General features: G+C 44.7%; 1 protein-coding gene across 2 annotated transcripts; it reads right to left on the reverse strand.

Annotated features, from left to right (window-relative positions):
• Positions 1-1,288: 1,288 nt before the first annotated feature.
• ZDHHC12 (zDHHC palmitoyltransferase 12) lies at positions 1,289-6,480 on the reverse strand. 2 transcript variants are annotated; one of them, XM_075260493.1, is made up of 5 exons: positions 6,342-6,480; positions 4,839-4,975; positions 4,657-4,749; positions 3,805-3,968; positions 1,289-2,789 (listed from the first exon to the last, which is right to left on the reverse strand). In XM_075260493.1, exons 1-5 carry the CDS (start codon positions 6,436-6,438, stop codon positions 2,474-2,476), a joined length of 807 nt encoding a protein of 268 aa, XP_075116594.1. In that variant the 5' UTR covers positions 6,439-6,480; the 3' UTR covers positions 1,289-2,473. The 2 variants fall into 2 exon arrangements, with proteins under 2 accessions (XP_075116594.1, XP_075116593.1); XM_075260492.1 differs by having other exon boundaries at positions 3,805-3,971.
• Between the last annotated feature and the right edge of the window lie 9,736 nt (positions 6,481-16,216).

A 16,216-nucleotide genomic window follows, 5' to 3' on the forward strand; every position in this document is an offset into this window, starting at 1 on the left:
GGTATGTACTGTACTATGGGGATATCATTATAATAATTGTAAAGCCAGCCCCCATAGTACAGGTAACTACATGGAGAGGAGGCGGAGCAACTTGGGGGTTTGGTGCTGGTTTTGATCATGTGACCCAGAATCAAATTCAGCCCCAAAAGATCTTTCTATAGGTGCCTAGATATATCTGCTGACTATGGCAGTTTGGTTCTATGGTTATAGGAAACCTATACATAAATTCCCAGATCTATCAAATATATCCGGACTCTGCTGCTGACCCACTTCCCCTCCAGACCTGCAGCAAGGTCCCCTCCTGAAACCACCACTCATGGATTATGGCTACTTATTGTTTCCATACATACAACATTGTCTGTTTGTAGTGACAACACCACGGCGGGCCAAATATATGTGAATTTACCTATATGGATTGAACACTATAGAGCATCCTTTTAATAGTTCTGTATTGTGTGATGGTTCTCATTAAGGACTACCTGGCTATAGAATGTGGAACAGGCCAGGTGACAGGCAGCACTTATAGATATTGTATATACAGTACGTCACGTGGACCAGAGAAGAACAGAAATGGTTAAAGCTGCTATAAATGAAGGAGAATGTACAATAGAAGTAAAACCAGACCCTAAAGAGAAACCCAGTCAATGTATCATAGTAATATATAGAGAATAGTATGTTGAGTTTTTATATTGCAGCCAATGTTCATAGTTTTGTTACTCTGACTGTTAGGCGGAGCGTCCCTTTAAAAACACAAAAAAATGAATTTTACAGGTCTTAAAGCAATATTAAGCTTGGCTGTGACTGTAGGATACGCACCGTCTTATTGTTCAATAAACCATGTTTAACTGTGGCCCTGATCTTCACTGTTTCATTATGTATGTTTATAGGAACAGTATAGTATAAAATGGGGGAAAGAAGAGCGCCGTGCATGGGCTTTGTGCAGTATTGCAAGTCATTTACTTGAACAACATTGGTGTAGTTTCTGAAACAAGATGCAGCCCCTTTACTGAATGGCGCCATACACTGTATAGTGGTTGTACTTGGTATTGCAGCTCAGCCCCACTCACTTGAATAGTACTAAGCTGCAAAACAAGCCATGTGATCAATGGACATGTCAGAGGTAGCTGATCTGTGGGGGTCCCAGGAATCGGATATTGATGACCTATACTAGGGATAGGTGATTAACATGTAACTCCTGCAAAACTCCTTTAAGAATGTCTGTCTGTACTCTTACATATAACCAGGCACCATGAACATGTCAGTTGAAAATCTTTATTAAATCCACAATGATTTTATAAAACTGGCAGCACAAATATAAAAAATAGTCAGTGCAATATTCCGGCCACGGTGCCCCGCAGCATATTATACCATATATACATCTCTACTACGACCATCGTGAGGGGATAGAGCCTCACTCCTGAGAGAAATGCAGTTTAGGACTGCACTGATGCACTAGGGGTCCTGCCTTCACACTGTGGGATGTTCCCCCAATTTGGCACTAAATATACATCTTCCCAGAGCCATAGTTTGGCCTTTATAAGTAGATGGCTATAGGATGAACCTTCCCTTTTACTCCTAAGCTGGGGTGGTAGTGCATAGAGGGTCTGAGGATAGATGGAACCATGGACATTAGTGGCAGTGAGACATCTTTCTGCACATGGTTACCCTTGGGTTTTTAAAAAACAAAACAGGTTTTCAGGTCCTCACTCCTCCCGATAAATGGCCAATACCATGATAGAATGGCCCTGCGCTTGTCTAATAATTTAGAGGGCATGTCCACCTTTACAAATCTTATTTTGTATTCTCCAATCCATAAAAAATGCAATAAGCTTGGAAAGAGTCTTGAATAAAATGTTGTGTATACAGCTCCTATGCAGGGCTATGTGTTTCTATGGTTACAGACTACAAACAATTCACTTGTGTGTTCTGATCCTGCAGGTTCAGAGTGTATACAGGGGTTGTCAGTAATGAGCTATCCTGGAGACCTAGATCTGCCCAGGAGATTCTGTATACAGTCTGATCCCACAGTCATGTGATACCTCCCATCTATTTCCTTTTCCTTGCCAGATCAGACTACATAAGAGGATCGTTTGTAATCTATAACCACGGAGACACATAGCTATGTGTAGGAGCTGTATCCACAACTGACTGCAAAGGTGGACATGCCCTTGAAGTAGTCATTGTGTCTCGTTTATAAAGAGCAGTGTGAAGCTCTAGTAGCCTGTACTAGTCTCATATATATATATATATATGTCTGTTCAGTCACAGCAATAGCTTGGCCTGTAGAGGCTCCATCATCTGCACCTGCTGTGTCCTGGGAGGCAATATCTTAGGTATAGTGAGATGACTGGAGGTTCAGCTTCCCAGATAGCGATGGTATGAGCTGTATCTGTAGTGTTATCTACCACAGGTGCCTGCCCCTTTATACAGCAGATCAGGTAAGTCTGTTTTGTTCCTATCACTGGTTCAAGTCTTATACAGAATTAATAGTGTCTCTGAAATAAACCCGCTCCCAGACCACATTCCCGCACGTACAGAAGAAACTCCATAAGTTCCTGATGATACCCCTGTCAAAGGGGTTAGTATCAGAGTCGCACTGTTTCAGGTAGGAGATACGATGGTGGGACATGAACTCCCAGGTGGTGACATTGCAGGAGATGAGGTATAGGTGGCTTACAAGGAGCAGGGTCACCACCACCAAGAAAATCCCGATCACCACGAGGGCTCCAAGCAGGAAGAGGTTAATACGCAGCCAGTTGCTCCAGGCCACTGCTGAGTGGAATCCTGACCTAGAGAAAGCAAATACTCACATAAGCCAGGACAAGGCAGAGCTGGTGGCATATGAAAAGGGTAGTACCCGCCGACTGTTACCCACATCTATGTTAAAGTGAATGTGCACCCTTGAAAGTAAACCCAAAATTCTCAATCATGACGTATCAGAAGAATTATAAGGTCCCAGGTACCCCACTAATTTCTGGGGAGGGAGTGTCATGCATGCACGCGGCCACAGAACTCCCATTGTTGTGAACGTCATTGATCTCCTATTCTAGGATAAGTTGTGATTGTGAGACAAGCCATTTACTATAGTACAGAGCTCTAAATCCTCTACATAGACCTAAAATACCTGCAGCTGCCACTAGAGGGAGTGGGCTGCATATGGTTTATACATTGCACTCAAATCTGTATCCAAGGAGCTCCCCCTAGTGGTGGCTACAGGAATACAGTATATCATCCTCTAAACTGAGGTCAATAAAATAAAAACTACGCCCTGCCCACACTAATCATTTCATTTATACAGTAACTGATTCTGCAGCACTTTACAAAATATTTGGAAAATAATAACCAAATATGGACAAAATACAGAAAGTTACTTAAGTTGCCCAGGAACTGTTAATTTACTTTCCTATCCCAGGTTATTACAGCCGGTGGTCCTGGGGTTCTGGCCATATTACAATCCCCAGGTCATGTGAACTGAAGCGACCTTCAGCTTCTAGGTTCCCCTAAGGTTGAAGGTTAATTAAGTTCACATAACCTAGGGAGTTTTCTGTCACTACAGGTTAGCAATACCTCTCCTTCCAGTGCCATCATCTCCATTGGTCACACGGCCATGCTGCTTGCTCAGTCCTATTCAAATTAATGAGGCAGAGCTACAATACCAATCACAGCGCTGTACTAAATAAGTAGTGAAGAGGCCACAACAATCAATATAGTCCTAGACAACCCCCTTTAACACCCCAGAAATTCATGGTGATCTCTACCTCCAACACATCTCTACTGTAAGAGAGGTACTGTAAGATTTCTTACCAAGCAATGTGGAGAGCCCAGAGCAGCACCAGCAGCTGAAAAGTTAAGTATAAAATGAAGACTCGATGGTTCTTCTCTCCCACACAGTTCTCTATCCACGGGCAGTGGTGGTCATATCTCCGCACACAGTGCTGGCAGGACTTGCAGTGTCGAGCCCTCATTGGCTGCTATGAGATGAGACAAGATGAATCACATTATCTACCCTATAAAAGACGTGTTCTATGGCCATTAATATCTCATTTATTGGGACTCCCGGCACCCCCACAACGATCACTCTACAGTATTAGAAAGTTGGGTGAGAAGCCAAATTCTGGTGGGGCAGTTGCCAAATATAAAAACCCCTTCAGTTCGGTCCCTAAATACACCAGAGTAGTCTTAACTAACTGACTCCATGATGTTACATCACAAGTCACACATATGGAATGTGCGCTGTACTCCTGGCGTGTGCGCCGTGTAATAGTATTTTACGACCCACCAGCGTCATCCCTACAGGTGCTGGTTCTTGTGGGGCTGTCATGTAGTAATTCATCTACAATGCATAAACAGTCACTCCACCTCCACCTGCCAGAGCATGAATGGCCGCCATGTGATACTACATACTCTGCAGCACACAGTAATATCTGGAATCTGCCAGAACATCTGATCTGAACTGGGTCTGGGTTTCGGACCTCACAGATCACATACTGATGACCTGTCTGGTGGATACATCATCCGTATGAAAACTCCATTTGAGGCCATAAAACCCCTTTAATTAGGACTGCACTTCCAGCCTGTGGCTACAAGGGGTACTGTTTTAATACCTTATATCTCTAGTCTATTTTTCCTTACTCTTATGAGTTGTAGGCTCCGCACCTTTAAGAGGCAATATCCACAGCGCCTCATCCGCACCGTACTGGGGTTCAATGACTCCGTCTCCTGCTCTCCATTTGCTAGGGAGGGATGACACTGATAGAAGATAATGATATAATTATTCTACAGCTCACTCTTAGGAGCCATTCACAAGGCCACATAGCAATACATGTAGAGTGCTTTACCTTCTCATCGCCGTCAGTGAGTACATAGCCCGGGTCCATGAGCGACACTCCATAGTACAGCGCTGTGGAGAATGTGACCATCAGCACAAAGACCAGTGGTTGTAGGTGTATCCAGACATCTTCCTGGGAGTAGAGATCTGAAAGAGAAGAAAGGGTTAAAATAACTAGGCACCTGGGGGACCATCACAGATCAGCGATCACATGGCCTGTTTGAATGAGGCTGATCTGCAGTACCAAGCACAACCACTATACAATGTAGGGTGCTGTGCTTGGTACATAGTGAAGAAGCCGGCGTGCCCACCTGAACACTGCAGTTTCTTCAAACAGCTGATCCGTGGGGGTCCTGGGTGTTAACCTCCACTGATCTTCAATAATACTCTCCTGAAACCCCTTTCATATACCAATATACCTGGTATAAGGGTCAGAGCTTCAGTTTCCTGACACAGAGTTCCAAATCCTCTGCATAGACATCAATATCGCTGGTAGCTAGAATGTACAGTATTATTATATATTCTACAATACTAATATAAAGTCTACATACCGGCAATCCCCACTAGGGGGCGCTCACTGCACTTACACCATGTAAGTCTGTAGTAAGCTCCTGAGCTCCACCTGGTGGTGAGTTCAGGGAGTCAGAATATCACATACACCAGGAAGGGACAACTCCCAGGAATAAATCCTGTCCCTCTGTAGGCTCGCCATGTCTGACACCGGTGGCGGTCGCTATGTTGTGCGGACACCTGCCCATGTGTAGGCAGTTACTATGGCGTCTGTTGTGACAGGTAACAGCGACTTCCTACGAGATTGTGTAATAGCGTATTCTTCGCCCACATTTGTCTTGCAGATAGCAAACAATGGCGATCTCTATATCTGCCGATTATCACGCTGCAGATCACAAGAAATGCGCAATGTAAAGTCAACGCCCTCCCAAAAGGGTCCAAGTCATGACACAAAATCATCTGTGGCCCTAAATGGTGAGAAGCTTGGGGGCCCCCAAACCCTATACCAAGGGGCCCCAGATCCACACTGTGCAGGATCAAAAATCGCAGTAATAACCTGCATAGTGTGAACAGTCCTGTATACTGCACCATCACATGTAGGACTAAACAGTCACCCAACTTTTCTGGGTTTCAAAGTGGCAATTGGACATATCACTGTACAGGACAGACATACTAGTAGAAAGCTGAGTGGTAACCCTGTGTGAGCTATACACCGCTAGTCATCCAGCTTTCCCAGGCTCCAGAGTGGCAAAGCAATTAAATCTGGACAGAATTAATACTGGAAAGCTGAGTGGTAAGACTATTCATGTAGGACTATACATTCTGCCAGCTATTCCAAGCTCCTGAATGGCAAACCAGTCTCCTATTCACAATGTAGGGAGTCTATGCGCACAGCCCTGAGGAAGCGATACTGCCGGCCACAGTAGAACCCAGCTTTCCCAGAGACCTGTTAGGCTCATGGCTGAGAGTGGACACTTGTGGTGGCTTAGCCCCGGATACTTGCCAGTGTCATGCAGGAGCAGCACCAGTGTGACCCCGCACGTCAGCAGTGTGTGCACCGTCCTAATGCCGCACCCGGAGCCCCACAAGCTATGGAACATGACGGCTCTAAGACCCCGCGCACCCGCCCTCCATCCCAGTCTGAACGCCAGACACCAAGACGGAAGTTTCCAGGAGCCTGCGGAACGCGGAAGTCTGTTGCCATGGTAGCAGCAGTGGCGGCGGCAAGTCTAGGAATCTGATTGGTTCACTGCAGCCGGAAGTTGTAGATCACGTGTAGCGCCAGCCAATAGCTGCAGAGTATAGCGTTCAGCGTTTATCAGAGAACTGTGTAATTGTCACGTGGTGTGAGATGTCATAGTGTCCCCCATAATAGTGCCAGACACATCCCCCACTAAGTAACAAGACAGCCTCAGTGCGCCCCATAACTGTGCAATACACACCCTAGTAACAAGGCCAGACACAATTCCCCCCTCCCATATCAGTGCCAGACACACCTTCTAGTGACATAGGGGCAATGTGGGCACCCTTAACTGCGTCAGACATACCGCCTACTAACAAGACCAGCCACAGTGCTCCCATAACAGTGCCAGTCACACCCCCTAATAACAAGGTGGGCCACCGTGCCCCAATAACAGTGGCAGAGACATAACCCAGTAACAAGACCAGCCACACCCTCTAGTAACAAGGCGGGCACAGTGCCCCCATAACAGTGCCATGCACACCCCCAATAACAAGGCCTGTCACAGTGCCCCCATAAACATGGCAGACACATCACCTAGTAACAAGACCAGCCACAGTGCCTCCATAAACGTGCACAACAAATATGGTAATAAAGGGAATTAAAACATTATTACATAGTGTAATATTCCCTAGATAAGGTCCAAATAACTAAAGGTCACAATATAGATACAACAAAAAACCAAAGAAAATGACTAGGGCACAAAAAATAATAATCAAAATGCAAAAACTTTATTAGACAAATCGTAACAAACAATATACAAGGGAGGACAGCATACCATCAGACTGAAGGACCGACTCAGGTAAGTACAACAAGTATACACAAAGATAAGTCTAAAGGGAAAATTGGGTATAACAACAATAATACACAGCTAGAAAGAATATCAAGTATATAAAGCAGTAAGATACAGCCAATGTGCGTTGGGGATTCCTGGAGTTCCGTCTCTCTCTGGTAATACCTTTACTTGGTTATTTTGCCACCATGGGTTTGTTCTAAATGAGTGAATGGGCGACTTTCTGTTCCCTACTCCTTGATTGATATGTATACTGACTGGTATTATATATACACCATTTTTACATATACATCATTTATTGACATATTGATGAATATCTGTCATTATTGCAGTGACATCCTCTTTTACATCTATTTAGTGTAATTTGCGGTGCAACATAGTTTGCCCACCTCTGTGATACCTATAGCATACACTCTTGGTTATCCCTGGCTGTATCTTACTGCTTTATATACTTGATATTCTTTCTAGCTGTGTATTATTTTTGTTATACCCAATTTTCCCTTTAGACTTACCTTTGTGTTTACTTGTTGTACTTACCCGAGTCGGTCCTTCAGTCTGATGGTATGCTGTCCACCCTTGTATATTGTTTGTTACGATTTGTCTAATAAAGTTTTTGCATTTTGATTATTATTGTTTGTGCCCTAGTCATTTGTTTTTTTGTTGTATCCCCATAAACGTGGAAGACATACCCCCTAGTAACAAGGCTGGCCACAGTGCCCTTATAACAGTGCTAAACAAAATACAATCAGGACGATTAGATAGTTCCTGTTTGGTGGAACGCATATGCGTTCCACTGCGGACCCGACAGCGCGGGTCACAGCATATGCGTTATTGGAGGTTTCTAGTGCGAAAACACTCTCCCCGAATGAAAAATGGAAAGCTAATAAGTAAAATATCATGTATAATTAAACTATCCATTTGTGATTGATTGGTATTGGTGGTAAATGTTTGCATAGATTGTCCACCGGAAGCGAAGCAAAGATTGATCACTTCCGGTGTTCTTTGTTTTTTGGATTTGTTATAAAAGGAGCTCATAATATTAATGTGTTGTAAGGACAGAAACGGACACTTGAGAAAGGGACAGGTTGCGTCCCGAAACGCGTTGTGTGCTGTCTACTATATGCTGAATAAAAATCGTTGGAAGGGTAAGCGCGGATCCATTGATTTTATTTTGTCTTTCCTGTGTACATACACTTGGATGACTGGTCCTGATTGTATTTCGTTTACTATGGGGATCCTTGCTGCTAAAAAACCCTTTTGAGTGATATTGTTGTTTTGCATTTTAAATACATATCACAAGGTGATTATTTATTGCCCTAGTAGTGAATAATATTTCAATAATCCAGGGATAATGCGCTAGGTACGGCGCGGTGCTTTTTGTGTTTTTTTCTACTTATAACAGTGCTAGACACCTTCTAGTAATAAGGCCAACCACAGTGCCCCGTTAACAGTGGCAGACACACCCCCTAGTAACAAGGTGGGTCACAGTGCCCCCACAACAGTGCCAGACACACCTCCTAGTAACAAGTGCCCAACACTGGCTCCGGTATGCCATACAACAGCATATGTAGGTAATCCCATTTAACTTCCTACTGCACCACATCTGTCCACAGGTTGTGACTGGTATTGCATTTTAGCCCCATTTACTTCAATAAAGCTAAGCTGCAATACCAGACACAAGCTTTGGACAAGTGTGGTGCTGTTTCTGTTTTTCAGCAATTCTAGTATCAGGCACTGGCTATGAGTTATGCAATAACAGGTAGTAGTATTTTATGTGTTTTATTTCAGGCTGTACGATTTTCATGACATGGATATTTCCGAGGGAGGAGCCTGATATTCTGGCTACATGGTAATTCCTCTTATGTCAGTGGTCACCAGGCACAGGACATCTCAGAGGTAGTGTCACTGTTCCTGCGCTGCCAGGCCGGGATCCATCCTAGTTCAGACTGGGTGTCTTCAGAGATGTGAGGACGGGTGCGGTGTTGTCCCGATGCCCGCCTGCTGCCCCTCATTCTAGGCTTAGGGCCTGCCTACAAGGAGAAGGTCATGATATCAAGACAGAGGAGAGAAGGACCCCAAACAAAAATCTAAATGCCCCCTCCTCCATTCTTATCTAATGGGATATATGTAAGATTGTTAGGGATCAGACCACTGGGGTCAGTCTGTAGAACAGGGTTCTTGAAACTCCCCCATACCAAATTCAGGAAGAGGAAGAGTCCCTATTTTGGATTCTATCCCATGTTCCTCTGTGGTAGGCGATACATCCTGGCTCCAATTCTATCTGCGTCAATAGACTGAGGATTTTTTTTCCCTTGCATTATGTTGTGTGCAGGGAACATTATAATGTGTAGGAGCCACAAGAAGGGAACATTATACTTTGCGGGAACCAAAAGGATACATACAACATGTGGACACCACAGGCTATATTATACTTTGCGGGGGTCACAAGGGGAGCATTATAATGCACAGAGGCCACAATGGCATAGTATAATGTGTAGGGGCCACAAGGGTTACATTATACTTTGTGGGGACACAAGAACACATTATAATGCACAGGGGTACATTATAATGTGTATAGGCAAGAAGAGGGACATTATACTGTATGGGGTCCACAAGGGGAGAATTATATTGTGTGTGTGGGACTTAGGGCACTAAGTAGGGAACTATGAGGGCCACAGAAGGGGCATTGTACTGTCTGAAAGTACCAAGGGACTGGGTGGGATAGAGTGGAGTCAAAGGCGTGGCTTATGATATATACATTTGCCGTAGTGCACAGCGCATACAGCACAGATTTAGGCCCCTCCATTAAAGCTGCAGGGCATGCCGATTCACACTATTATTGCATTCACTATCTAGACGACAGACGGAGATAGCTGAATACAGGACTCCAACAGTCCCAGACATAGTTACAGTAGAAGAGCAATAGTGCACACTCGTGATCAGCATTCCCTTCACATGGGGAACACAGGACCCCCGTTTTTGTAATTTGTGAGGGGGCCAGGGGTCATACCATCATATAATTATAATCTGTGAATAGGTAATAAATATTGTTCCTCTTATTAAATAATAGCTATTTTGATGTCTGCCATGGCCACTAGGGGGAGCTCATTGTATACACATCCATACAGCTTCTGGTTTAAAAACTATATGTAATTAACTCCCCCTAGTGGTGGCTGCCAGTAATCTTTATGGAATGATTGCTTGGAAGAGGAGGGGATGTTCCCTATTTTCGGTGCAGAGAGGGGTCCATGGCTCTGTACAATATCGGGCCCCTCCAAGGGGCTAAATACATCCTCCATTAATTACCCAAGTGGTATCAACAGTGTAGGCCCTTATAAGTAAAATCATAAATAGACATGGGATTTGTGACAGCTTCCTGTGCCCACCTAGATCTACGTCCATTGACCCATGTTTAGTGCATGTATAGGTCCAGGCAAGGGCAGCTGATGCCTACCTGTGCCAGGTGGGTAGTGCCCATCTCTAATGATTTCACACGCTCATTAAGGTCACATAGAAGGTCTAAATGTTGCACGAGCCCCATCCTCAGGTCGGCGCTGTTATGCTCCATGTAGCTGAAGCCGATGCTGTTAACGTTACTGCCGAGGGCCTGATGGACAGAGCAGGATATAGAGAATACAGATGATAGATAGTTACACCGCATATACGTATAGGTTCCATTAGGCACAGCAAGGAGTGGTTAGTGTCTAATGTCCTCTATTGTCACCATGCTTTACGTTGCAGCTCTGCTCACTCTCACACACAATCCTATCATTAACCAATATTCAATACAGTAAGAAAAGTCACCTCCTTTCCCCCAATACCACGTGAGATCAGGAGTTAACCTTTAAATGGCCAACACCCAAAGAACCAGAATCTTAAGCTTGGCATAGCTCAGGGCTGGACCGTATAGGGATGGCACATGTATGATATTGTACGGAATAATGTATGTGGACACTTACCTCAGTCACTGTTTACGCTAGATATATAGGTGTATAGGCCATACCGTATATGTCTGACATCGTACGGTATAATGTATAAGGGCACTTACCTCAGCCGCACACAGTTTCAGCTGCTCCAGTTTGTCGATCTGACCCCTCAGATGTTGCTCCAGGTTGTCTATAAGGTTCATGGTTTCCTTGGATCCTGCAGAGACGTTCACAGATGTCATGGTAGCCATATTGTATCTTTAGGAAGACAGAAGGAATTGTGAGGAAGGGGAACTATGGTGGATAATAAACACCTCAGCTGCTGCAGAACATCACAAGATACTTCACATGCTTATGCCGTGTGAAGGGGCCCATAGAGAAAAAAGCAGCCCATTCATTTCAATTGGGAGCGCTTGTATGCCGGCTCCCATTGAAATGAATGGGATCTGCTTTATATGCGCTGATTCTGAACGTGTTTTAACGTTCAGAATCAGTCAGCGTATCCGAAGTGTGAATGCACCTAAGGCTGTGTTCACACAAGCACTATATACATCACATTCTTTGGATGAGTTTTGACTGTGGAGGCAGAGTATTCAGTTGAGGTATATATACGCTGAGTGGGGCCACTTGCTGTGGATTCAGTCCGTATGCGGGGGGGGGGCATAATACTATAATACTATATGAACAGACCCGTATGGATAATGGTCACCGAGGAAGAATAGCGAGCCCCAGACCCTACAAGTAACAGCTGAGGTGTCTACACCACAAACCACAATCTTCAGCCTAGAAGAGTACAAGAAGTCTCCGGAGGAAATCCCACTCACCTCTAAGGGGTCCTGCAGGGGTGTGGGAGGCGAGAGGGTGCCAGACTGTGCTCTCCACCCTGGGGCAGGAATGCCTGGAATCCCTGGCGGGCCTGTAGTGTGGGACAGAGGGGGGCCAGGCGGGGGACGACTCCTTCCAAGTGGAAAACTCTAAATTATTAACCTGTTTTGTGCCTTGTAAAGAGAAGCAGCAGATCTCCAGTACCCCCCTGTGGACAGAGTAAGAAGTGGTCGCATATGGACCCGCTATACAGACACCCATCTTGCCAGAGCGCTGATGGGAGAGATGGCTGCGCATGTGCGGTCTCTCCATTCAGGCAACCTCAGCTATTTTCACACCTCTCATATAAGTGAATGCATCTCATCTGAAAAATATGGCATCCATAACAGCTTTCCCAGACTCCTGAATGCCACAACTAATATACCCCTTAAAGGGACCTCTCCTGACCTGCCTGTTTTGCTAAATACTTCTATTCCTCTTGAAATAACAATTCTGGAGCATCATTTCTTAGGACTCTACAGTGTAACGTTCCTCTACTGTTCCTCCTGGAAATATATATATATCTGTTATCTGACGATTATTGTGAGCATTTACTAAACAGAGTAGTGACCGGTCAACAGCCAACAACCCCTGTCAGACCTATACTAGTGACCATATTAGTTCTCACTTTTGTAGTTTTTCTCCATTCACACACAAAGCTGCTCTCAAAATTCTTCTGATTGCCATTGGAAACAGAAAACTACTTAGCCCACCCTTTTGTCATTTGTCACTGTTTTGTCTCGGAGGCTGTGCGACCAATGACCATAATTGCAAATGGTTGGGAAGGGTTGTGTCCAGCCCCAAAGTGACCGGTTTCTGGGTGTTCCCAGATATGAAAGGAACCATTGCTGTGTGTGATGTGGATGGATCCAGAGAGGGCTAAAATCTTCTGGGATTGCCAATGCCATTGACCTGTGCACGAGCAGAGCATCTGGAGACAGAGTGGCATGGCACTTATCTAGTGACTGTCAGGGGCGAAACCTAGCTGCTTTTTTTTTTAATTTTTTTTTTTTAAACAGCACCACCCTTATCCACAGGTTGTGTCAGGTACTGCAACTCAACCCATCCCATAGGCAGGTGTGGCGCCTTTTCTAGAATCAAGCAGCCATGTATTCCTAATCTTCAACAACCGCTTTAACCCAACGCCAAGGAAATACAATGCAACAAATGCAGACCATTCCTTTTTACATGGGACTTTATTGTTTCAGGTCATGAATTGAGGCTTTTACAAAACACGATGCACAGTAGCACTGCACAACTAACTTACAGCGGGCCTTACTATACCCACTTCACCATGCACCCCCTGCAGGAGGTGACGAGACCAAACCCAGACAGAACACCTATGGAAATCAACAACACAAAATTAATCCGCTGCCATGGACGACAACGAAAATTAATTCAACTGAAAGGTTGAATTTGTAAGGAGTGGACTTGGCGAAAAAAAAAATCAAAATGGCGGAACTGATTCCCAAACTTCAATAGGGTGAGGGTATAGGTGTTCAGGAGGCCTGCCGTGGAATACCTGCCCATGTCGACTTCAAGCACCCAAATATTTATGGCTATAAAAAGTTCAAAAAGGAACTGGAAATACAAAAAGAGAAGGGGAGCGGTCCCACTCCGATACCGTGCTTCAGCTTCTGCCGCAGGCACAATACAAAAGTGAACGCTTTCCGCAAGTCCCTGGTTAGTTTGCTTTGCTATTGCCGCTCCTCAGAGGGAAGACACAGAGGCGGACTCTCTAAGGAACACTTAAGAACAAGCAAAAAATTGGGGGAGGGCTTGTGCTCCACAGAGGAGCCAAACAGAAAATACACATACATAATTACAGGATACAGACGGAGTAAAACCCAGGACTGTTATATTGCTTGAGACGGCACACGCTAGCTTAACTACTTAATAGCCACTGTCATGCAACTTTCTTGTGTGCCAGATGCCCAAACATGGATGGTGGATGCTACCAAAACTCAACCAAAAGGAACTGAGGCGCAAGTGTTGTGGATGGCCGACTACTGCCAACAGCTCCTAATGTAGTCTGGACATGATAGCGTGTCTGTACAGAAGGTGGCCTCACTCCTGTATGTACACACGACATGTTATATCAGCTTTGTCTATAACAATTAAAATTGTTACATATTTTCTGTAGAAATACATATTGTAAACATTTCAGAAACAGCCCCACCCTTGCACACAGGTTGTGTTTGGTATTGCAGCATTCAAGAGAAAGGGGGTAAACTGCCATAGCAGATATAGCTCTATTGGACATAGGCCATGTCTATTACAGCTCAGATCCATTTCTGTGAATGCTGTAATACCAGACAATGCCTATAGACAAGAGTGGCGCTACATCTTGTATTACAGCTTACACTAGGTTCACACTAGCGTCAGGACGTCCGTTGTTCTGGTCCGTCAGAGGACCAGAACAGCAGACACTAACAGAGCCAGACAAACCCCACTATAATGGGGTCTGATGGGCAACATTTCTTTTTAACTGAAACCACTGGACCAAAACAGTTGTACTTGCAGGACTTTTTTTTTTCTCATTAGGCGATTTTTAACGGACACTGCGACGGAGTCTCTGAATGAGACTTCGGTCACAGATGTGAAACCAGCCTTAGCCCCATTCCCTTGAACACTGCAATTCCAGACAGAGCCTGAAGGCAGGCGTGGAGATAACTCTGGTATTGCAGCTTAACCCAATTCTTCTGAGGTTGCAATACCAGTCAAAGTTTATTGACTAGAGAGGCGCTGTGTCTGGAAATCACAGGATCTGCTTTCACAAAAGCTCAGCATAGCTTGCAGATGCACTCTCAGGGATTAAATGGTATTAGCTTTAGAGGGGTAATTCAGGATTAGAAGAAAGCAACAGCACCACTCTTGTCCACTGGCTTTGTCAGACATTGCAACTCAAGTGAATGCAAAACTGGTAAAGCTGGCTGTACACAAAAGATGGCTGTCAGCCGAGCCACACAGATGTTTAGAATGGGGAGGGGGGAAGCCATGCTGGAGAGATCTGGCATCGAATTATCATCCTGAGCACAAAGGATTTGGGCAATGACATCCAGCAGCTCTATCCCAATCTGTTGATGTCCGGGCAGCTTTGAAGCCCCCACACTATTACATGATCTGGTCGCAGGTTCGGCTGACACAGCTCTAAGTTGTACGGCCAACTAAAAGTTACATTTATATACACAAGAGCTGTCATAATGTATATATTAAAGGGACTGTATACCTTAAGACCCACAAGAATGATTCATACAGAAGATATGATGTAAGACCAAGGCTGGTTTGGCACTGAAACCTTGGATCCTTATTATTACAAAAAAATCTATGAAAATTCTGATTTTAGTGCAATTACATAACATCTCACAATTTCCGTATGCCAAGCAATATGTCCAGGAAGCTGAGATATGAGGAGCTGTTGCAATAATCTCAGAGAGACCTTGGGGGGAGGGAGGTGTCACTGTTCATTTCTTATCCATAGCAGTGCAATTTAAAAGGGGTTGTCCAGGACTATGATATTGGTCGCTGCAGCCTCTTCACTACTTACTAAGCACAGTGCCACACATTGTATAGCGGCTGAGCTTAGTACTGCAGCTCATCCTCATTCCTTCAATAGGACAGAGCTGTGGCATGACCATCAATGTACTGAGAAGAGGAAGTGAATCACAATATCATAATCCTGGATAACCCCTTTAAAAGTGGACATTGATAACATATCCTGGGACCCCCGTCAATGAACGTATGAAGGGACAGTCATACAAAAAGCACAACTGCCCCCCTCTTACTGTCGATTGTGGAGACCTCTCGGGTCAGTTAACACACTGATGGCTTATCCTATCTATAGACAATCAAAAACAACTTGAAGGGCACGTCCACACTGGGTGGGTATGCTACAGAATGTGGAAAAATCTATGTCAAAGTCTGAGACAGATCCACAAGTAACGCTGGTAGATTCTCTCATGGATCTGAGACAGAAAATCATCTCTACCTGACATGCAATGGCATACCTCGTAGTAGCCAGGACAGTAAGAATTCCAGCCCGTGTTAGGGTGCAT

The sequence above is a fragment of the Leptodactylus fuscus genome, chromosome 11 (assembly GCF_031893055.1).
Source record: "Leptodactylus fuscus isolate aLepFus1 chromosome 11, aLepFus1.hap2, whole genome shotgun sequence".
Classification (NCBI taxonomy): Eukaryota; Metazoa; Chordata; class Amphibia; order Anura; family Leptodactylidae; genus Leptodactylus; species Leptodactylus fuscus.

Coding starts and splice junctions, on each gene's coding strand:
- ZDHHC12 (XM_075260492.1), bottom strand. CDS start 6,438: ATGTTCCATAGCTTGTGGGGCTCCGGGTGCGGCATTAGGACGGTGCAC. Junction 4,976..6,341: donor GCTGCTCCTGCATGACACTG/GCAAGTATCCGG, acceptor CTTCTCTTTCAG/ATCTCTACTCCCAGGAAGAT. Junction 3,972..4,656: donor GTGGATATTGCCTCTTAAAG/GTGCGGAGCCTA, acceptor CTCATCTCATAG/CAGCCAATGAGGGCTCGACA.